This window comes from Gymnogyps californianus, chromosome 1, assembly GCF_018139145.2.
Source record: "Gymnogyps californianus isolate 813 chromosome 1, ASM1813914v2, whole genome shotgun sequence".
NCBI classification, from domain to species: domain Eukaryota; kingdom Metazoa; phylum Chordata; class Aves; order Accipitriformes; family Cathartidae; genus Gymnogyps; species Gymnogyps californianus.
In genome coordinates, this window is record NC_059471.1 from 58,192,150 (window position 1) to 58,215,868 (window position 23,719).

Sequence of the window (23,719 nt, forward strand, 5' to 3'; positions counted from 1 at the left end):
TTTCTTTGTCTTATTTGTTAGAGTAATCTCGAGGATGTTTGTCAAATGACTTACAATTTCATAAGTGTCTTTTTTTTTGGCGTCTGTGATATCTGCTTGAGTTCTTTCTCTTCTGAGCAATTTAATACTGAGTATCCTTCCCTTGATATTGCAAGGCAAATTATTAAACCATTCTCTATAGCCATCCTTCTCAACATTTGTTTGAAAGAGCATCTTGAGAGACTCTGAGCTCTTTGTGCATTGCAAATGTGCTCTTCAGTAGAACATTTTGTCTTTTTCCATTTAAATAAATATCTCCTATTAAGTCTTTAGTGTTAAGACTCTTACATCATTTAGACATTCCATCTTTTTGTAAGACTTCCATTTTTCTTCAGTATTTTTCTATTTTTTCTGTCAGTTACAGGCAGTTCTTGTTCTCTAACTTTATGAATAAAATGATCATTTTTATTTTACCACCTTTTAGCTTCTTACAAATAATTGAAATCATTAGAAGAGCAGCTAATGGGTTTCCTTAGCTTGTTGGAAGCTGAATCAAGCTGAAGTCACCTGAGAATTTTTTGCCTTCTTTTCCTTTTCTACTTTAAATTAAGAAAGTGAATTTGCCTTCTACTTTTTCTTGAAACGGAAGTGTGTAGGTACGTATAAATATGTATGCACACTCACTAACTTTGGTGGGTGGACTTGCAAGGTGGCTTTAGAAATACGGAATTAATTTCTCAGTGAAGTTTCTAAGTTGTTTTTGTTGGTGGTTTTTGTTTGGTTTTGGGTTTTTTTCCCAGGAAAACAGATCCAACAGCTGTAATATTTCAAGTGTAATATAAGAGATGCTTGTGGTTTTTTGAAATACATTTTTTCCTTTAGGTCTTTGTGCTGGTAAGGCGTATGGCAACAAGTGAAGTTTGAGGCATTTGAATTCTCCATCAAAAGCTTAATATTTCTGTTACTAGTACAGTTTGGTCCTTTTGAAATTATTTTTCTTTTTCTCAAATAGTTCAAGTATGTCTCATTTTCAAGATAAGGGATCTTATTCTGATCTCCATTTCTTTCTATAAAATTAGATATGATTCTACTTAGGCTAAAGGAATCGTGTCTTCATGAGCATGCATATTTGCAAGTCAACATACTCTAGATGTGAAATTATGCAAAATTCAAAAAATGTTTGAAGCTTTTTTAAGGAAGAAATAAAATGCTAAGTTACATTTTTAAAAATCTATGACTAGTCATTCTTAAGGCTTAACTAAATCTCCTAAGTCCTTGCACATATGCTTAAGTCTACGGGCATGTGTAGTCCTACAGATTGTGTGAGATGGTACATATTCACAGCAAGTGCAAAGGGAATACTTTAATGGAGGTGTGGTATCTGGTTTTTTACTTTCTGAAAGAAGTTAGGAAGCAGATAGACCTGCATAGGAAAATTGAATTCCCACATTGTGATGCTAGATGGAAAAATACTTTTTAACTCAGTCCAAACTGAAGTCTAGAGGTTTTCCTTGAGTGTTGAAAGTGCTGTTGGTGATTGAGCTCTCATGTACTAAAATATATAGGGAAATGCATAAATGCAAGTCCTGTAGAACAATAGGAATCATCCCTCTCTGCATATGAATTCACAGTCAGTGTTTTCTTTAGATTTTTTTTTTCCTTTTTGGTATTTCTGCATTTGAAAAATAACATTTGAACTGGATGTTTTGGGGTGGTAGAGCTAGTGTGGCTGTCTATGGACAGGAGCAGAAGCTTAAGTATCTCAAAATACCCTGCCCTCCTATTGACTGGGTGTATTTTTAGCCCCAGGGAGCCTGGGATTACTGGAATTGAGAAGTTCCTGATTTATGCAATGGTGAAATTGTTAAATTGATCGGTTGAGGCCACACACGTTCCCAACCAGGATTTGCTGAGGGGCTGCTGAGGAAGAATCCCAAAGGAGAAGAAACAGTTTCTGCTCTTGTCCGAAACTCTTCCAGAGGAGTATTTACAGCTTAGGTACCTCCACAGCTGCTGACACTGCTGTCTCTGTGGCTATTCTGGCTGTGTGCTGCCACCGCCCCAGATAGTGTCCTGTGCTAGCTCGTGCTCTGCCAAGGTTTGAACAGTATGTAATATCTTCAGGTATCTAATATCAATATCAAGCAGGTGATGTCTAGCTAACCAGCATGCCCACAGTTGCAAGTGCATTAGTTTATTAAAACGTGATCTGATCTTTACAAGCATGCGCAAGTTTGCTGAAGCTGCATGATACAGAAAATTGCAAATTTTTTTTTTCCAGTAGGAGAGGTGGTTGTGGCATCAGGTGATTATTACTTTTTTAAAAAAAAATTTTTTTTGGTGTCTTTTCTAACTCCAGCAAATGTTTGGATCTCAGAGTGTCTAGCTGGAAACCAGAAAATCCTTTTGCCCTTGTAGAACCAGTTGCTCAGATGCCTTCTAAAACCATTCATGTCTTGGAAGTCATATACTTTTTTTTTTTCCCCATAAGACTGCATATTTAATCCTGAGAGATCATACAATTTCATCTGCATTTGTTAGTTTTAGCTTGTTTTCTTAAGGAAAGAGGTTTTGCATAATTGCACTATCCATATTTTTGCCAGCATCATCCTTGAACCCTAATAACTTTTAAACGCCCTGGCCAATTTCAAGCGAAGTTGCTAGAAGCAGACACTGCAAAGGCATATCGCAAAGTTCTTACTGGTTATGCAAAAATCAGTGTGTGTGTAGAAGAGAGAGATCCAAATTACTACCCCATTAAGGAAAAGGCTAGAGCGTGCACTGAGCCGCTCCCGAGCGTGGTCTGCCAGCCGCGTGCACATTTTGGCTGGCCCTTCAGGACATGCACGGCTTGAGCGAGTTATATTTATCGTGTGAGTTGTTTCCTGGTCTATAGTTAGGAGAGGTGGGAGGGTGTTCTGGGGGAGAAGGAAGGAGGGAGGTGGGGTGCAGGAGGAAGCTGGGAGTTTAGGGAGAACAGAGGTGGGTGGGAGGAGCTGGAACCACCCTGGGGAGCGAGGTTAGGAACAAGGGACAGATGTCTGCAAGGAAGCAGGCCTCCCTGTTTCTGCTCCTCATCGGATAACCTGTCTTTTAAAGGTGATGGGGTGTCCCATGTCAGATGTTAGGCTATGCTATGAGGTGGGGGAGGCATGCTCTGTTATTTCCCTCTAATAGTATCAATAAATTGCCTCAGTTAACTTTGGATTTGTATGCTCAGCTTCAAGCTGGACTTTCCCCATTTCAACTATTTAAGGAAAATGTAAATAATTTGTTTGGTTTGATGGTGGATAACACTGCTGCTTTGATAGGATGGCAGGTAGCCATCTACGCAGTAAAGTGTAAAGGGAGTCTTAATTTAGCTGGTATGGTTTAAAAAACCTAACATGTATCCCTCAGGGTTCAAACCTGAGACAGGCACACTGACAGAAGACAACATGATGACGTTGCATGGTGATGCTCCTCCTGTAGGAGCAGCCTTCAAGGACAAGGAGGTTGTCCAAAGGTGCAGCCCAGCTCCTCACAGCTGTGCATAGCGGGAGGACACGAGGCAGCCAGCGAAGCCAAAACGAGACAGGTTCAGACTGAATATAAGGAAAATCATCTTCATCGCGAGGACAGCCAAGCAGCAGATCAGATTGCTCAGAGAAGTTGTGCAGGCTCCACCCGTGGAGGTTTCCAAGACCTGGCTGGAGCAACCTGATCTGACCCCAGGGCTGACCTTGCTCTGAGCAGGTTGGACTGGGGACCTCCTGAGGTCCCTTCCAACTTGAAGTGGAAAAATCCTTTTGCCAAAAAAACCCCACCACATTGTGCTGCAGAAAAGTGTCTTACAGCAGTTTTGGATTGACTATGTAGATTGGGGCTGTTACATTTACCACTGGGACTTTTATGATAAGCATGCTAAGAATATGTATTGACCCCTGTCTTAAAAGCAGAATTCAGTACCTGAGTGAAATGGTTGTGGATGCATTAGTTCATTCCGGGCTTAAGAGATAAAAGAAACATTGTTTTGCCCTTTTTTTTTTTTTTTTTTAATTCAAACATCTTATTTTTATGAAAGATAAAGGTAATTTTAGTAAGTAAAAACTAACTCATTATTATGCGGAAGCAATTCCTAGCCTGGGCCTGGATGAATTATTATTATTGTTGTTACTATTAGAACAATAGTAAAATACTGAAGAAAGCTGTGGATTTATAAAATATTCAAGACAGAGATGTGGCCGTACAACTTGTAGACAGGAAATGGGTTCTTAGTATTTTAATATGCAAAGTTATAGGGTGTTACTTCTGCACTCACCTCGATTTGCTTATTTTAAAATTATAATTCTTAGCACATATCTAGCTTTTTAATATACTCCAGTCTGTGGGCTGTCTAGTGCCATTGATTTTAGGCAAACTACCTGTTGTTCTTAATAGGAGAATCTATTGATTTAAAAAAAAAAGTCAATGGTGTGACATGGCTTGTTAAGGGATGTGGTTTTGATATTAAGCCAGTCAGGCAGCAGCTCCCAAGACCATTGCCCCTGCAGAAGCAGAGCCTCTTGTTGCTGTGCCTGAGTGATGGGCACTGGAGTCCATTGAGTTCCCAGCTCTTTGGTGCACCCTTTTCCCCCTCCCATGTCTTTACTGGAATGAAGACTGTGGCACACCCCCGACGCGAGCCACAGCATGTTCCCAGTCTGGATAATTAGCAGCAGAAAAGTAGTTTTTCTGCTAAAACTTTCCATTACTGCCCTGAAGTGTGGCCCTATGCATTAGGCTAGGCTAGTTGTAGAGGACAAAGTCAGAGAAATGAAAGGTCAGAGGGAGGTACCATCCTTGCAGGATCAGGGGAGTAACAGAGTGCTGGGAATTTAATCTGATGTCTGTTCGTCGTTACTATCCATTGCAGATAAGGAGACAGCTCATTGAAAGTGATTTTTTTCAGGTGAACTCGCATGGAAAGTGCACAACAGCTTATGATGTGCTTGTTGATAAGCTTTGCTTCACGGGTGACGGGAGCTTCTAGGGACCAAGTTTGAAACCAATCTGTCTGCGCCCTCAGTTTCAGGACTCTGACTCATATGTGGGAGCAGGTTAAATGTTGTATGAAGCAATTATTTTCCCTGCTGCCTGCCTCATCCTGCTGACAGAGTTTGTGCCGCCATGCGCCGGGGGGACTGGATGCCTGTGGAGCAGCTCCTGAACCACTGTGGTTTTAAGAGCTGTGATGAACCAAGGCTCACTCCAGAGGCTTGCTACTGATGCATCCTAAAGTTAAAGCACTCAATTTTGTCTCTGTATTTGTTACGAGGTGGCCTGCTAGCATAGTGGTTTTTTGCAAGAATCCAAAGTGGACTCTTATTCTAGACGTTGACCCAACCAACATGTTGAATACGCCTGCATGTTGTGCACAGTTGCTTGTTCTGCTGTTTGGTTAATATGTGCTGTCGTCTCAGTTGGACTTCATATCTGACTTTTTAATAAACAAAAAAATCCAGGGTCCCATTTGACTGAGATGACACTACAAGTTTGAATTTTTGTTCTTGCACTGATCAGTAGTTGGGAATCAGCCTGATTCCTCTCTGAAACTAATCTCATCAGGAGTTCACAGGGACATGGAGCATTTTTTAAAAAAGGAATGAAAAGTTGCTTATAGACATTTTCCTGCAGCCATTGTAGGTCCAAAAAGTGAAAGCTGGTCTCAGAATTTATTTGATTTTGGTAGCTAGGGCTGGATTAATCTTCTCACTATTTTCAGTGCTCATTCCACTGCGGTTTATTTTGGGTCATTTAATTTCAACAAGGCTTGATCTGTTTACAGCGCTTTCTATAGTAGCGTGACGGGGCCACACAGCTCTTTTATAGTATGTTCATTGCTAACCAGGAGCTCAAAAAACTGGTAAATGAGGCACAGACATGAATAAGTTTAGAGAGGACAGTACATTTTTGTATGGTTGGATTATTTTGGAAAGTTTTCTGAAATAACCAATCTTTTGTACACTGTGGGTTGCTTTGCAGAGCTTGAAGTGATGGTATATAGTAGCCGTGTGCTTTCAGAGGTAAGAGTGGAGGACTGGCTGAAGGCACTCTTCAGGCTTAAGGTACTTCAAAAGCCTCTGTGGTTGAGAGTTGCTCTCATTCCTTATTTGAGGAGCACTTTTGTTTCCTTAGGTAGGTATTTCCATCCAGTAGAGTAGTTTGATTTGATTTTGCCGTTTTAATTTTCAGATTTGCTGTATGAACCATTCATATACAAAATAGATTAAGGTTAAATAGATCTTAGTTAAAAACTTCTTAATCAGTTGGCCTCATCAACCAACACAAAAGCATATGCTCAATGCCTGCACTGAGCATGCTCCAATTTAAAAATATGAAGGCGATGGCCTTGTTCCCCCCAAATGGAAGAGCCAGCCTTCTTCTGTGTCCGTCAACTTGTGACTATTTCTGGTTCTGCGCATGCCAGCTGACAAAGTAATGTTCCTTTTGTGTACTTCATTAAACCAGACAGCATTAGTGACTTGCACAACAGAAGTCAGAAGGAAGGCATGACGTCCTGAAAATGGCTGCATCTATACTAGCAGGTTAAAACAGCACCAAGAAGTGTTCCTGAGTGCCGAGACCTTTTTTCCCCTTAAATTTTTAGCTTTCTTGAACTCTTCCGGCCTCTGCTGTTTAGCATACTCCCTAGCAGTGGCCAGGCGCAGTTCAGGAAAGGGCTGTTCTCAATAGTTTAATAGTGTGGAAATAGCTGTTTGCATTCCTGTCGGCCTCGGTGCAGGAGAACCTTCCTGAACATGTTTAATTCACTCCTGTGTAGGTAGTTATTACATCCTTATAGCAGATTAGAGGCAAAATCAGCAGTGTTTCAGTGTCTGAGTAAAAAGTATAACATGAACACTGTTGTTCTGGGACATTCGAAGCATATTGAAGGTTCTGTAGCTGTGTGTGTGTGTGTGTGTGTGTGCGCGCGTCCACAGTCAGTGTATGTTTGTACTGTGTGATGTTCTTGCATAAGGATCTTAATGTTTTCTTGGCTATAGGAGGATATTCCTTCTCGGCTATAGGAGGATATTCCTGCTTGGCTACAAATTGTGAAGTCCTTATACTAGTGAATGGAAAGTTTAAAAAGCACTTTTTAAAAACGTCTCAATTTGGAAACTTACCTTCTACAAGTTGAGTGTGTCAAATGCAGTTTGACTAATGCTTTAGAACCTCTGGTCACGGCTCTTAAAATTTTGTGACTGTTTGTGAGCTGTGTCATCGAGGAGCTTCTGATCTCAGCAGGTCCTGCCCTGCAGCTGCACAACCTGCTGGTGCACCCTACGATTTCCCTTTCTGGGGGAAAACATATCAGCGCATCTTATGCTGCTCTACCTACATTTTGGTCAGCATGTACTGCTTGTAGAGGTGTGCTCCATGTCCATCTCCTCCAGCACAAGCCACCTCAGGGCTGACTGCCCACCCATATTTTTATTGTCTCTTGTTGTCTCATAACTGTCTAAAAATTCCTGCTTTCAGGTTGATCAGGAGCTCTCCTTTTGCTGTGTACCTTCAGATTTAGCTCCATGCACTACTTCTAAATTTAGCCTGCAAAAGTACCAGCTTGACTTCTGTTCTTTTATACTTGAATGGAAATAGTTCAAAGTTGTGCTGATGTAATAAAAACAGGAGGCCAGAAGGCAGTGAACTGGAATAAGGGTGAATGTATGAGAGAACGCAAGCAGAGAGTAGCCACTTTAGTTTCTTACTGCCATGAACACACAATTATTTTTTAATATAATGTACTTAAAAGCTGCATTTCTCTTAAAGAAGGTTTAAATTTGTTATTCATAATGTAATGTCATTTATTAAAAACATTTATGTTATAATAACACCAGATACTCTAGCCAAAATACCATGAGAGGCAGTTCAGGCAGTCTGGATAATACTCAGAGTATTAATTGGTATAGCAGTGATCTGTACTTAACAATGAAAATGCTGTTTCAAAGTCTTTCTCTTTTTTTTTCGTGGCTAATAGCCTTAATGATCAGTCAGAGGTAGTAGGCTGAGGCAGAGTTCAAGGCCATCAGCTCCTCCCAGCCTGCTACATAGTTCCCAGGAAACACCCTGTATTTCATTAGTTCTTGCTTAGTTTATGGTGTAATATTTTGCTTGAAGGCATTAAACTATCATCAAAAGCAGCAGGCCAATTAGTGTGACTTCTTTTTCCAGGGTCGTTGTACAAGGGAGAACTGCAAGTACCTTCATCCACCAACACATTTAAAAACTCAACTGGAAATCAATGGCAGGAACAACTTAATCCAACAAAAAACTGCAGCAGCAATGCTTGCCCAGCAAATGCAGTTCATGTTTCCAGGGACACCGCTACAGCCAGTGGTAAGTATATTTCTCTGATGGTATTAATGGTAAGTAAAGTTGAAGTAGAAGACTATATTGACCTGCAAAAGTTCTCTAAACTAGTATCAATAAAAATAGTCCCCGTCTGTTGACTTAAGGAATTGCCGAGATGCTAGAGATATGTTCATTTATATTTGCATTTGAAGATACAATGGAGTGTTGCTGTAGATTTGATATATTTTTTTATCCCAGAATAATTTGCATTTTTTTCCTCTCTTTTTTTTTTTTTTCTTCATTCAGTTCATGTCAGGTTTAGTCTAGATTTGCAAGGTTTTTACCTATAATCCTTCTGGAGATGAAAATTTGTATAATAATAATAATTTGCTAGTAAGCTATTTGAGTAGGAAGGGAAAGTTTCTCGGGAGTCTATGGGTTTGAATAGCTTTAAATAGTATTTAATCCCACTACCAAGAACAAAGGTTAATGTCATTCTGGGTAGCATTTTCTTACTGTCTTGAAATCTGAAATGTCCCAGATTAAGACAGAGGATTGCTGGTGCATGCACTTTACAAACTCAGTGTTTTATCTTAAGGTAATGTGTATGGTGCCTGGGACACTTCAAATCCAGAAGGTGACATAAAACTAGAGTCTTGCATGCATGAGCAGCATCTTTGGGTATACATTAAAATGATCAGTTGCTCTGGGCTGCCTTTGCACTTGAGCTCCTCATTGTACCAGACTTCCAAAGCATGGTTAGGCAAGTAATCTGAATTAAACTTTTCACACATGGCTGCTAATGATGTTTTCTCAATCTGAATGCCTAGTGTAAGGCATCCCACTGGAGTGGGATTTCTTTCTCTAACTTGAGGCATCTGGAGTGTTGGCATCAACTTCTGCATTGGGCTTCCAAGGTCCATTTATAGTTTATCAAAAGACACAGGCACTTCTAATTACTATTCTCTTGGCTTGTTTCAGACCTCTGCATTCGGATTAGATGGTTTGATTTTTTAAATGCCTTTGTCTTTCCACGGGCTATCACAGAAGCTAAGTGTAAGCATCTCAGAGGAAGACATCTGTATTTGGTCACAGGAAGCTCACCCCAGATGCCTTTTTCAAATGTGTTTTTACACTTGCAATATCTGCTGTAAGGTGGGAGGCATGAACAAAAATTGGGTGTCAGGAGTCGCTGAATTTCTGGTACATGTTCATCAAAATGTATCTTGGTATATTGCCATAATGTGTTTTGAAATTTCCTGGGTTTTTACTGCCTGAGTTTTCACTAGAAAAAGTTTTGATGAAGTGATAGATTCCACCTCTTAGTATTAGGAGAAAAATTGAAGTGGCAAAATTATACTTTTTTTTCTACTCACCCATTTCATCATTTGAACTTTACAATTTCATTGACGTAATGCCTTCTGTACTGATTGCTGTGATAAAAGTGCCGGGTTTTATTTCTCTGTCTCGCGTAAATTGCCAGATTAAGATGACTCAGCCTTGACCAAATGGATAAAAAATGAAAGAAAATTCCATAGAAGTCATTTGACATGCGGATTTATTCTTAAAATTATATGTGACACAAAGCTGTTATTTATATTTTACATAACACATATTGTCCTCAACATAATTGAACCATTGTTTCATATAAATGTTCATTATTATGCTCTAAAGAATTTAGCTCACACTTGACATATAAACTGGGCTGTTTGATATCAAGCAGTTTTGATCTCTGAAAAAAACCAGAGCATTATTCACTTTTAACTCTCTAGGGCAGGTAGATGCCATTTCCGTACAATTGGGTATCCTGGCTAATCTGCTGCTCAAAGCATCTTCTTGGTACTAACTCACATTGATTTATAATTTAGTAATTGCTTCCAAAGACAAAAAAACCCCAAACCAAAACAAAACAGAAATAAACCTTCTAGCTCCTATGCTCTCTCTTGCGTATTTTCTACATACTGTGCGTGGCTGGCTTCCCTTCTCTAACAGAGGCCGTGCAGGCCACCTTGATGAGAAAGACACTCCTCCTTCGTTAAGTGTTTTTAAGTCTTTCCTTAGTGTTCTGCTGTGGTGTGGTTCATTTCTAGCTGCCGGTTTATTTGGGAACTTAATTTCTGACAAAGCTAACCTGAGATGTGTCCTGTTTTTCTGCATAGTTTTTCCTCATTTATAATTATAGCTTCACTCTCTGGGGTAAACGTCAGCTCTGCAGAACTAAAGCACTTTCCAGGTCTGACCATAGTCTGACCATGGTGATGTTCTGCCTCCACCCCCCAGGGAACTGGTGGTAACAAACCCACCATTCTGCCTTGGTAAGGCTGTGTTTTAGCATCACACAAGTGCTCTTTCTTCTGGTCGTTACTTCACTGACTCGCTGTAGGAGGGCATGAAACAGATTTTTAGATGTATCATTCCTTCCAATCAAATTTTTTCGTAAGATGAACTCTAGCTAAGCCTGAATAATCCCTTTCTAAATATTATGTCCAGCTGAGATTATAATATTTATTCTGCTTGCCACTGGTGACAGCTGAGCACACAAACATTCGCAAAGGTGAGGTTTTTCGATGTGTGACCCATAGTAACATATAATTGCAGGAGGTGGCAAAATACAGTATGCAAACAGATGGAAGTTACATGCCAAAGAGCTCATTATATATACTCTTATTAGAAATATGGCTTTAATATAGTTAATAACGCTTCACCTATGAAATCTGGTACTTTGAAAAGTAGCCTGTTTTTCCAAGGAAAACAGATATTGAGAAAAAGCAATAAAGTCTATGTTATTTCTACTTTTAGATGTGTAAATAAGCCTGCAATGTAAGCTGGACCTCCATAGAGATTCAGGTTCAAAGTACAACTTCCTTTGCATCGGCAGCCTCTTTTCCAATAATAGAGCTACAAAGGCGGTTCTTCGTATGCTGCTGGAATGTGTTACGTGATTAAAAGAAGAGAGTATGCCGTGTGTTTTGCCAGCTGTTTGAAATTTTTTCATTAAGAAAATGAATCAGTGCCAGAAAGAACATGCAAAAGACAACTAGTAAGCTCTTGATTAAGAGGTAGGGTTTTCTCATCTTGGTCTGTGTTTTCCTTTTGCAGCCCACATTTCCAGTGGGTCCCACAATAGGAACGAACACGGCTATTAGCTTTGCTCCTTACCTAACGCCAGTAACACCAGGAGTTGGCTTAGTCCCGACTGAGATCCTACCCACGCCGCCTGTCATTGTTCCTGGAAGTCCACCGGTTTCAGTCCCCGGTTCAACTGCTACCCAGAAACTCCTCAGGACTGATAAACTGGAGGTACTGTAGACACTGCTGTGACTAGAGATACAATCCTCTGTTAGGCTGTGTGAAAGATCCTGGAGGGAAAAACTCTATTGTTTTAGAAATGATGCTTAAATTTAGTTGCTACAAATAAAGACCTCGTAACCAGGCGCGATTTCTACACTTGCAGCCAGTGGTAATTAAACTCTGTTATTTTTAAGGTAGTGCGTTCGCTCAAGTTTAATATACAGACATCAACATGAATTTTCATCTTTTGTAAAGTTCATCTGCTCCAAAATACCTCAAGTATACGTGCCTGTAAAGGTATACCTTGATGAAGTATCTAACAAGCACATTTTTATTGCAGTATTAATTCTGTCCCAGTTTTTATGCATTGATTTTAGGGGAATTTTATAGCCTTATGGATCGATATTAGGGGAATGGTATAGCCCTTGAGCTACAAGTGGAGATGTTGAATGTTACCAGCCCTGCAGCAGGCTGAAGGGGCAAGCCCCCAGCTATGTGCAGAGCCTCCCTGGTGTTGATGGATCTCCGCATGGCTGGGCTCAGTGGAATCTGTGATCCAAGTACACGAGAAGGCCAAATGGCTCTTGCAGAAATGAATGTCATTTCCCAAAAGCCTAAGCACTAGTGTCTAGAGCATGTTTCTTCTTAGGAAAATCAGCGTGTTCATTCTGCCCATTTTTGAACATTATTTTTAAGGAGCCTCTCCGTTTTGTTTGTAGACTCCATAAAAAATACAGTGCATCTGATGCATATCTTCCCCAGGTCTTAGCAAGAGGAAGTCCTTCCCTACCAGTAGAGCTGCAAGAATATAAAGTGTAGTCAGAAAGGGACTGAATATTTTGTGATTCCCAGCTAGTTTTGCAGGGGCAGTTACTTCAAGTAAGTATCCTTCCCAGGTGTTTTCTAGACAGGAAAAAGGAAAGGCATTTGGGAATGCTTCTGTTGCATGTCAAGTTCATTTAGCCGCCATACTGCAGAGCTACCTGAGGAGCCAAGCACGTAAGGGTAAAATAGATGCATTTCCCTCTCCCAGAAGGAGATGAAGAGTTTATTAAATGGAATTCGCTGAAAAACTTGACCTAACCGGGCAAGGGGGCAGGTCTGTCTTTTGGGGGCGCGGGGCTCTCCCTGCCTTTCCTATTGTGCCGAGCTCTTCCCCTGCAACGCATGTTGTTTTGCACGTAGGTGTGCAGGGAGTTCCAGCGGGGAAACTGTGCGCGTGGAGAGACTGATTGCCGCTTTGCGCATCCGGCAGACAGCACAATGATAGACACAAACGACAACACCGTAACCGTGTGTATGGATTACATAAAAGGTCGTTGCATGAGGGAGAAATGCAAGTATTTTCACCCTCCTGCACATTTGCAGGCCAAAATCAAAGCGGCGCAACACCAAGCCAACCAGGCTGCGGTGGCAGCCCAGGCAGCTGCGGCAGCTGCGACTGTGATGGTAAGTGCTGGCATATATGGCTGCCTTTTTTTGACAGAAGCTCTTTGATGCCTATTTTGCTTCAATTTAATGCTGTTTGCTTATACTTTCTTTTCTCTTTTGCCTCTTTTTTTTTTTCTTTTTTTTTTTGGTAAAAGATAAGAATTTACAAAATTATTACTATTGCTTGATGGGAGGAAGCACTTTTTTTCTTTATGCCCTTATTTTAATACTGTATTTCTATCCAAGACAGTGAAGCAAATGACACTCTATACCACTTCTGTTCTCTGCCTTGATTATATGTTAAATTTACCCCTACTATTTCCAAACAGAAACAAAACTGATAAGCTTCAACGTCCCCTGGAAAACAGGGGCACATATGCTATTTTAGCTCTTTGATGACAGATATACATGTGGAAATTTGGAAGAAAAGGAAAAAAAGCAAAGAGAGAGCTTTTGCCTCAGAGATCGGTAGTAGAAAAGAAACCTGTATTAAGATTCACCTCACCCCACCTTAAATGTCAGACAGTTAGATATCTGAGCCTAGCCACGCCACCTTGGTCTCGCTTTATAGGTAGTGGAGAAAAACCAGCACATCAAATCTACCATTAGTGCCTGTCTGAGGATGAGAAAGAACTGCCCCCTGTAGATACACGTCTACGCCCACTGACTGGAAAGCGTTGACTATATCTTTTTGAACTTTGGTTAGGTGAATCTCACGCCTAGAGACTTTTCTTACCTCTCCCACTGTCATGGGCAAGTTACTTGAATCACGGGGTTTAAAAGTAGTAAACTAAAATGGGAATCATTAAGAAAAAGTATAGTAACTATAGTCAGAAGAAAAGAAATCAAGGGCTTACTATTTTCAGATATTTTAAGCTCTCACTTAAAACTGTTCAGACAAGTCAGCCCATCCATTTACCAGTATTGGATCTCTCTTACAGTTGCTACCAGGAAAGTTGATAAATTTAAATAGAGTGGTATTGATAAAGTTAAATAAATCGAGCATGCAGGATCTGACTTGGGAGACAGAATTGCTGGCAGCAAATCAAAGAATCATTGTCCTCATTGCTGGCAGTGGACGAATAATTAAGCAGATGTGGTTTGTGGACTTGTGGGCAGTGCATACAATAGTTATAGACAATACAGTTATTCTCTGGGTAAAAAGCCCACCAGAAACACAATACAGTACAGTATATAACTACCGCAAGCTATTGTATTTAGCAAATTAGCAAAGACCAGACTTTTTGAGGGACAAAGGGTAAGTTATGCAAGAAAGTAAACCTCGAAACAGAAGAACTTTTCTTAAGTTTTAATATTCTTTCTCTTACAGTATCCCTGGTCTCTGTTTCAAACTGGATGATTTTTAGTTAAACTTTCCTGTGCTTGCAGAAATTGAATACCATCTGGAAATTAAAGCAAAGGAGATTGGTTTTTTAATTCTAATTAGCTTCTGTTGTGCAATATTTATTGTCCATTTAGAGAATGTAGTATTTCTAGGCAGTATACTAAAGAAGAAAGGAGACAGATGAGGGGATTCATTTTTTTGTGCTTCAGTAATGGTTGGATATATATCCTGTGATTTTAAATAAGCTGTAATTGGATTTGCATTAGCCTCAAAGCAAGATGAAACATCTTTGGAAACATGGAATTGAAATGTTAGTGTTCTAATGTCACAAGAGAAGAAGGCAGGGACCTGTAATTCAGGGTAACTTTTTGCAGAAAAATATGTATAAAATATTTTAATGGCATATTTAGACTACCAAACAGAAAAGATTCTTTACAACCCAACTGTGTTTTGTTTAATATAGATCTGAAACAATGAGACAGAGTGAGTGAAAAATCACCGGAATGGCAATAACAACAAAAAGTGGTAGAAAAGACACAGGCCTGCAAGGCCACCAAGGCCGACTAAGAATACTCAGTTGGATCTAGAGAGCAAAAGTAAGGCAGAAATGCAAACGCTTACCTGTAGGGTTCACTTGCGGGTTGCTCCCAGGTTGAAATTGTGTCCGAGAGGTTTTCCTTCCTGGGGGAGCTGTCTGCATTGCTCTGGTCCAGAGAGTGCTCGTATAGGTGAGCGTTGTGGGTAGGGTTAGAGCACTGTAGGCAAAGCTTATAAAACCATTGAAGATCAATGAATTCTGCAGCCTGGTACCTTGCAGAAAATGCCCTGTCTGCATTTCTGTACACTGAAGTTTAGGAATTTTTACTCGGGTATCTTAGGTGACCTCATCATTTGAGGTAAAAAGAAAGGGGAAAGACACTGTGAAAGAGGCTATAGACCGTGTACAGCTTAAATGTGAAGTACATTAGAAGACAGTGTCATCTATCATTGTACTTGGGGAGCTCCAAATATTCATATGGTACATCAGAGAGCATAAAAAGTCACTGAAGAATGTACAGCCTAAATTAAAATGTGAATTCATAGTTGATGTTGGAAGGGACCTCTGGAGATCGCCTAGTCCAATCCCCTGCTCAAGCAGGGTGAGCTAGAGCAGATTGCCCAGGACATGCCTAATTGGCTTTTGAAAGTCTCCAAGGGTGGAGACTCCACAGCTTCTCTTGACAACCTGATCCAAGGTTAAATCGTGCTTACAGTAAAAAAAAAAAAAATAAAAAAAAAATTCTAAAAAGTTCTTACATTTAAATGGAATTTCTTGTATTTACATTTGTTCCCATTGCCTCTTCTCCTGTCACTGGGCACTGCTGAGAAGAGTCTGGCTGCATCTTTACTTCCCTGTCAGGTGTTTATATACACTGATGAGATCCCCCTGTATCTTCTCTTCTCTTCCCCAGGCTGAACAGTCCCAGTTCTCTCAGGCTTTCCCCGTATGAGAGGTGCTCCAGTCCCTTAATCATCTTTGGGGCCCTTTATGGGACTGTTTTCTAGTATGTCCATGTCTTTCTTGTACTGGGGTGGCCAGACCTGGGCATAGCGCTCCATATGCGGCCTCACCAGTGCTGAGTAGAGGGGAAGGAGCACCTCCCTCAACTTGCTGGTGATGCTTTTCCTAATGCAGCCCAGAACGCTGTCGGCTGCCTTTGCTGTGAGGGCACATTGCTGGCTCATGTTCGACTTGGTGTCCACCAGGACCTTGAGGGCCTTTTCTGCCAAGCCTTGGTGGCCCCCAGCATGTACTGGTGCCTGGCGTTGTTCCTCCCCAGGTGCAGGGCTCGGTATTTCTCGTTGTTGAACTTACTGAGGTTCCTCTGTGCCCATTTCTCCAGCCTTTCCAGGCCCCTCTGAGTGGCAGCACATCTGTCTTGTGTATCAACCACTCCTCCGAGTTTTACACCACTAGTGACTGGCCTCTGGCTGGACTTTGTGTTGCTGATCACAACCCTTTGAGCCTGGCAGTTGAGCCAATTTTCAGTCCACCTCGCTGTTTCCCATTTAGCCCATACTAAATAAGTTTGTCTATGAGGATGAAATGGGAGACAGTGTTGAAAACCTTTCTGAAGTCAAGAGAAACAACATCCGTTGCTCTCCCCTCACCCACTAAGCCAGTCTCATTGTAGAAGGCTGTCAGGTTGGTTAAGCACAATTTCCCCGTCATAAATCTATGCTGACTACTCCCCATCACCTTCTTAGCTTTCATCTGTTTGGAGATGGTTTTCAGGAGGATTTGCTCGGTTGCTTTTCCAGGGACTGAGGTGAGGCTGACCAACTTGTCATTCCCCAGACCTTCCTTCCTGCCCTTTTTGAAGATAGGAGTGTCATTTACTTTCTTGCAATCTTTGGGAACTTCCCCCATTCGCAGGGACCTTTCAAAGATAATTAAGAGTGGCCTTGAGTGACATTCGCCAGCTCCCTCAGCACCTGTCAGTGCATCCTGTCAGGTCTTATGGGTTTGCATACATCCAGTTTGTTTAAATGTTCCCTAGCCTGATCCTCCTCCTCTGAGGGTAGATCTTCTTCATTTCAGACTTTCCCACTGGTCTCCCACTGGCCTGAAGGCTAGTCTTACCAGTAAAGACTGAGGTGGAAAAGATGTTCAGTACCTCAACCTTCTCCATGTCCTGTGTCACCAAATTGCCTGCCCCATTCAGCAGCGGGCCCACATTTTCCCTAGTCTTCCTTTTGTTGCTGATACACTTGGAGATGCCCTTCACATCCCTTGCCAGATTCAACTCCAAGTGGTCGTTGGCTCTCCTAACCCATCCCTGCATGCTCAAGCTGTGTCCCTATTCCTCCTGGGCCATCCATCCCTGCTTCCACCTCTTGTGTGCTTCCCTTCTTGTGTTTGAGTTTAGTCAGGAGCTCCTTGCACATTTGTGCAGGCCTCCACTGTGTGGGTCTTGCTCATATTCCAGGAGACATTATAGCATACCAATGTGACATATGGCAGACAAATACTATGCCTCAGTATGTTTGATCATTTTTATTATCATCTTTATTTCCTTTCCATAGCCTTTTCCTCTCCAGTCTGTAGCTATTGATTTTTTTGGTTGTTAGTTATGTAGGAGATCAAATGTTGAGCAGGAGATAACCTGATGGAACACAAAAAGGCAAAGGAGGTTTTAATGTCAGGACAAAATGAAAGAAAAGATGAAGGTGGGAGAGAAAAACGGACAGTTGGTCTGAAAGCCTGAAAAGAGAGGGAGACTACATGGAAACAAGGTTGCTGAGTAGGTCTAGAAACAGATCAAGTTAAAGCCTTCAGGCTAGGAAAACTGTGAGACTGAACTTGCTGTGGAAGATGAGAGGAAAGCCAGCAAAAAGCTTCAAAACAGGGAGGTGAGGTTAAGAAGAGCATGGAGAAGAAGTGGAGAAAGGCAATCATAAACACAGAGATAATAAGTTAACAAGTGAGATCAGATAAGATCTGCATTTGGATAATAAAGGTAATTAACTGAAACGCTTTACTCTTAATGATGTTGATTTGAATTTGTGGACTTCATCATCGCATAATGCTGAATTCGGTCGTAATGCTTCACCTCCATGTAGACTTCCATCCGTGGTGGATGCAGAGTGGATCTGCGGCTGTGCCCCGTGCAGACGGAGTGATGTCCTCCGCGGGGGTACCCATAGGGGGTACCACGTCGGCTGCACAGCACCATGCTTAGACACAAGAACTCTCTCCAGATCCTCACTTTGCACCAGGTGTTTCTTGTGTCTGAGTCTTGGACCCAGACAGATGAGCAGATCCTGTAGATCAGGGTATGTAATCCAGAAATGTGCTGAAGGAGAGTTGGGGAGGGCGTTGGGAAGCCTCGTGCAACGTAGGTGCAACAGAGCCAGGAACAAGGAGTAGGCAAAGTGAGGGCTATCCTGCAAAATACCCTGTTGGCACTAGCTAATCTTGTGACCATAAGCTGTTTGTAGGCATTTTGTGCCTTGTCCTCTTTTTTTTTTTTCACTTTTGTTCCCTATTTCCACGTACTGATGTCAAGATAGACATAATCTGCATATCCTAAAAAGAGCTAAATATCAGCCTGTGTTTAAAAAACAAAAGTAAAAATTCTGATTTCTAAGTAAATCTTCCTTTCCTTTCTAAAGGTTTGTAAGAATTATTTATATTATAAAACTTGAAAGTGATATTTTATATGAGAAGATTTTTTACAGAATGCCATCATATCAGCCATAAGTTTGATCTTACTATGGAAGTTTACATAAGTGTATATGCCTATGTACTATGCCTAAATACTTTCTTTTAAAAAAAATTAATAATGCTGGACTAGTATCATAACTCATACGTTAATGTTCACTTATGAACTGAGAGCAGTCTTTTTACTCCCTGCTCCTGAAGGTTGTAGCAAAATTTAGACAATATGTTTTAAATTCTGAAAGACTTTTTTCCCTCTCAATGTAATGTGGTAAGTTACAAGGAAAAAAAAAATTTTACAAAAATGACCCAGCTGTAGGGGAAAAAAAAAGGAATTAATGATAAGTTAGTGTAACTAGACATATTATTTATTCTGCTTTGTATTGGAAAAGGAGAACCTCTCTCATTTTGAACCCAAATCTATTGAATGACACACTTCTCTTAAGTAAAAGACCCTCACCTTGCAAGCACTAATATTAATAGCATTTGTAATGCATTACAACTTTCACTAGTGCTTTGTATTTGAAAATGTAGCCTTCCAAATTGATTTTTCCGCTTTAAAATGTGACTTAACTAACTTATCAGGAATTCTTATAGGCGTATCCTTAAAACTTTCTGCATCTCTGTGAAGTGTTTATACGATGCTTAATAGTGTCTGCAAGCTGCTATTTTACTCAACTTTCCTGAATTTCAAACATCTATATTTTACTCTCTTATATGCTTTTAACTAAGGTATAGTAGATGCATTTTTGCTTCGGTACTAATTCGAAATGTAATATTCATTTCTTTAGAAGACATTTTTGTTGTTGTGCATGCCTAGTGTTTTGTATGTTGTATATTGCATTCAGAATATTTTTTTCCTTCTCACCTATCCACAAATGCAATGCCGTTCCCATGATGCACCTCTGCTTGCTGTTTACCTGTATGTTAATTCGCTTGAATCCCATTGGCCCACTGCCATCATGTGCTCGCTGCCTGTTATTAAAAGACTCAGTCGACTGCCAAAGCAATGAAGCGACCTCTCGAAGCAACTGTAGACCTGGTACTTTGACCTTTCACCTTTTGCTTTGCATGTAGCTTTTTTTTTTTTTTCTTCAGAGAAGCAACTAATGAAATTTGTATCGCTTTACTTTTGAACATCAACCGGAAATGATTTCACATACTCGTTAATTTACCAGAAACTCTATTTATCCATCTCATTCTCATATGTAATAAACGCAGATGATTTAGTTTGGTTCCTAACATGGTTTCATTTTTTTAAATATCCTCTCATGAAAAGTCGAATTGAGATAAAACTGCTTCTGTAATTGAAAACGCTTAACGTAATCCATTAATCTGTATAATAATAGGAAACGATATTTAAATTTAAAAAAGAAAATACTTGGCAATGAAACACAAGTGGTTTTTTCTCCCTATAATATTTGAAAACCTATTTAAAGGCAATGCCATTTTCGTTGCTTTAAAGGCCTTTCTTTTCAGTAGTTGTGCTGCTACAGTTTTAGGTTAATAGTACCATGCTTTTGCTATCAATAACAAAATTTCACTCATTTTACATTGCTGTGCTTTGAGTTAATATGCATGGCGAGGCATCTTTAGCCGCTTTAAAAAATAATAAGTTTTTGTATTTATGTATATGTTACAGACAACGTCTTAAATATGACGCCATTTTAACTAACTTTCTTATTTACAGGCCTTTCCTCCTGGTGTTCTTCACCCTTTACCAAAGAGACAAGCACTTGAAAAAAGCAATGGTGCCAGTGCCGTTTTCAATCCCAGTGTCTTGCACTATCAACAGGCTCTTGCCAATGCTCAGTTGCAGCAACATGCAGCGTTTATCCCAACAGGTATGTTGTACCCACATTGAACCAATTTTGTGTTCCTTAGGTAGCCTCTGTGTCAGGCAGTTGCACTTAACAGAAGGTTTTATTATGCTCCTTGCCCTCCTTGAGGTGAAGACTGCACAGATATTTACACATTACTTCAATTCCTCCTGCAAATTCAAGCAGAAATTTCAACATGCTGTTAGGCTGCTTTTCACATTCATAGCTTCATTCATCATTGTCCAGAGTTTGCCCCTTTTTTCCTACCTTAAATTGGCTGTATTTTGACTTTTATCTGCCAGCGCTCTCCTGGGAGACGAGAGGGCAAAGTTCCGCTAACGAGAATGCTGGGAAAAGCATCACGCTTCGGAGATGCCACGGGAAGTGTGCCGCGGCCGAGGCGCATCCTCCTGCTCCCTCGGGTGCTGTTTTGCAGCCGTGGGGATTACCCCAGCTGCACACGAGTGGAGCGAGAAGGGGAGCACCAGCCATAACCTTCCAGTCGATACCTGCGTGGAAGCACTGGCAAAACACATTGCTCCCCGCAGCTGCACTAAAGGGCTTTGAGGCATCAGATGCGTTTTCGTGGTTTTCATTTTGGAACACCACCAGAACTTTTCCTAGCATTTGCGGCTAATAGCTGGGGTTATAATTCTTCATAGAGGTGATCTGAAGACGAGTGAAAGTAATTTGCATTTCAGTGCTCCGAACTCTGTAAAAATCAGAGCATTCAGAGATGGCTTGAACTGCACCGTGGCTGGTGGCAGGGCTTCTCTTTAACACTGCGAGAGAAAGAATGTGCTAGGTGCTCGTGTAAACAATAACAACATAACCCTCTAAATTATGTCAGTCACCCCCGCTCCAAACTTCCCTAATGAATTCTGTGATTTCATTTGTAATTAACAAATTACATATTTTAGTATCAGAATGTTACGGAGTGTGAACTTCCAGAATCGTTTAAAACTACGTGTTTGCAAATGCGCTTGACATTTCAGTGATGTTGTTTTAGTTTATAGAAATAATGTCGGTTAAACAAGGAATGAAACGCAACACACGATGATTTCCCGATCTATCAGCATTCCCATATGTTTTTAAAGATAAAAACAAACACAGATGGCTTTGACTTCATGGAATTTTGCTATAAGGCCTGAGTAACAACCTTGGAGCCTGCCCCTGTATTTATAATAGTAAGTTATAGCATACCGTATTTTTAGCACATTGGTGCACTAGAATATCTGTGGCAGAAAACATACTGACATTTATGGGAGTGTTTGAAAAAAAAAAAAAATTGTGAGACTGCCTATTTGGACGTGAATGGAAGACTGCCCTGTGCTGACAAACGTACAGAAATTTCCACAAATTTATTTTACATTGTAACCCTGAGAATTTGCAGTATGATATGCATTGTTCCTTCTCTTAAGCATTCCCCTTCAGGGCTTATCGCTATTATTTGCAGTTGCCAAGGATTTTAAATTAACTATGGAAAATACAGTAGTTTAAACCTTTTTGAGTGAAATAGCATTTGGATATTTTCCAGACTTTTGGAGTGCTCATGCTTCCTTAAGTAGCTCATTCTTTGTGCTTTTTATTGTCCATCCCTCTTTCCAACTAATGGTTGTACTTATAGTTTTATCTTACAAATTTCTGATGGTAGGAAGGGTGGATCTGGGAACCAAACCTTAAGGGCCAGGTTGTTGGCAAGCCCCAAAACAAGTGCATGAAAAAAGAAGAAACAGAGGGATAACACAGCAGATGGAGCCCAAGCCCAGAGTAGAAAACCTTTCTCAAAGTGCTGAACCTCCTGCTCTTTGCGAACACCATCAGCACCTAGAAGGGATGTTAGGGAGAGGAGTGGGGTAGGGGAGGAGCTTAGGAAAGGGGAACCCCCTCTGTATGAGTGGGTGTCATGAGCTTTTCGTTAAAGATGCTACGGCTGATATTCTCACGTTTCCTGGGAAGGCTGGATTTGGTGGGTGTAAGGACTGTCATGCCACCCAGGTCTAAGGAGCAATGCATGACATTATTTATCTGTTGGATTTTAAATGATTATGTGATATTTTCTGAACTGGTATAATTTTCAAATGTGTTTTTTGTGTGTGTGTGTGTGTGTTAAGTTAAATTTTAAGACAAGTTTTGCTGCTGGAATATATATAAAACTTAATTGTTTTATATAACTTCTCTGCTTTCTTAACCACTTGCTCCCCTAATAAAAAGTGTGGGGCTTGACTTAGCATGGCTTACCTCCAAAGTTCTGCACTTTGTTTGTTTTACATCAGTTTGATTGCTTTGTCACCTTCTCCTTATTGTTTGGTGAATGATCTTAAAAACAACAGATCTTTTCTCTCTTCCCATTGCTGTTTGTTAGTGTTTCTGTAGCCTCTAGAGGAGGAACTTTGTGTATTCTCCGGGGACTGTTCTTGGGCAAGGTCATTCATAGTTACACTGCTACTGCGATGGTCCGATAAGGGGCTGCGGTAGTAATTAAGCAGGAATACAGGAAGCATATTTGACTTTGTATCAAATATGCACGTACCTGGGACTAGTCTCCTTACCTGCTCGCCTTCACCAGTTTGCTATATGCACTGTACTGAAAATACGCTGTTTTGGTTTTTTTTTTTCAGTTGGTCTTTCCAGAAGGGTTAAAGGTGGACTAGGCACCAAAACTAAACTAAAGTTTATGAAGTATCTTGTATATACACAGAAACATGCCAGAAGTCACACAGTATGCTCAGGAGTTTAGTGAGAACATAATCACCTTTTTTGTGTTAAAGAAAAACTATGAATGACCTTATAGTTTCATTTAACTAACTTACTTCTCTGTGGTTATGCTTGAATCTCACTTTGAATGTTAACTCTAAACAGCTAACCTGTTTCTTCCCTTTATTCACTTTTTTCACCTATCATTGCATGACACGCAGGGTCAGTTTTGTGCATGACACCCGCTACCAGTATTGGTAGGTTCCAAATTTCTTTATTGATCTCTTTTTATACTGTATATGTTGTATATTCACTTGTTTCAAAAATCCTAGGCAAGATTTAGACACTGACTAGAATTAAAGGTTCGCTTGTCCTTCTGGTTGACTTTGCAGAGTTTTTAGATCTGTAGATGAAAGCTGCAGTTTAGATGTGATATCACCAGCTATAACAACTACACTGCAAAAGCATAATACCATGAATTCCAGTCTGCTTTTCAGTTTTCAAAGTTTTATTTCTCTTTATATTTTATATTGTCGACTACTATAAAATCATAAAATACTGGAAAAAGCCAGCAAATTTCATCAGTGTTTTAAAGTTTCATAGTGGTGTGCCTATTTCTCCTTTTTGCTGTGTGTCAGA

General features: G+C 40.4%; 1 protein-coding gene across 3 annotated transcripts in view; it reads left to right on the plus strand.

The window, feature by feature from the left end:
• Positions 1-23,719, plus strand: part of MBNL2 (muscleblind like splicing regulator 2) — a 93,599-nt gene that overhangs the window by 52,164 nt on the left and 17,716 nt on the right. For 2 of the 3 annotated variants that reach the window (XM_050891687.1, XM_050891696.1), the window contains exons 3-7: positions 8,176-8,340; positions 11,395-11,595; positions 12,772-13,035; positions 19,552-19,605; positions 20,254-20,407. In XM_050891687.1, coding sequence (XP_050747644.1) covers positions 8,176-8,340; positions 11,395-11,595; positions 12,772-13,035; positions 19,552-19,605; positions 20,254-20,407 — 838 coding nt within the window. Of the gene's footprint in view, positions 1-8,175; positions 8,341-11,394; positions 11,596-12,771; positions 13,036-19,551; positions 19,606-20,253; positions 20,408-23,301; positions 23,338-23,719 lie in introns of all 3 variants that reach the window. The other variant, XM_050891704.1, reaches the window with a different exon arrangement.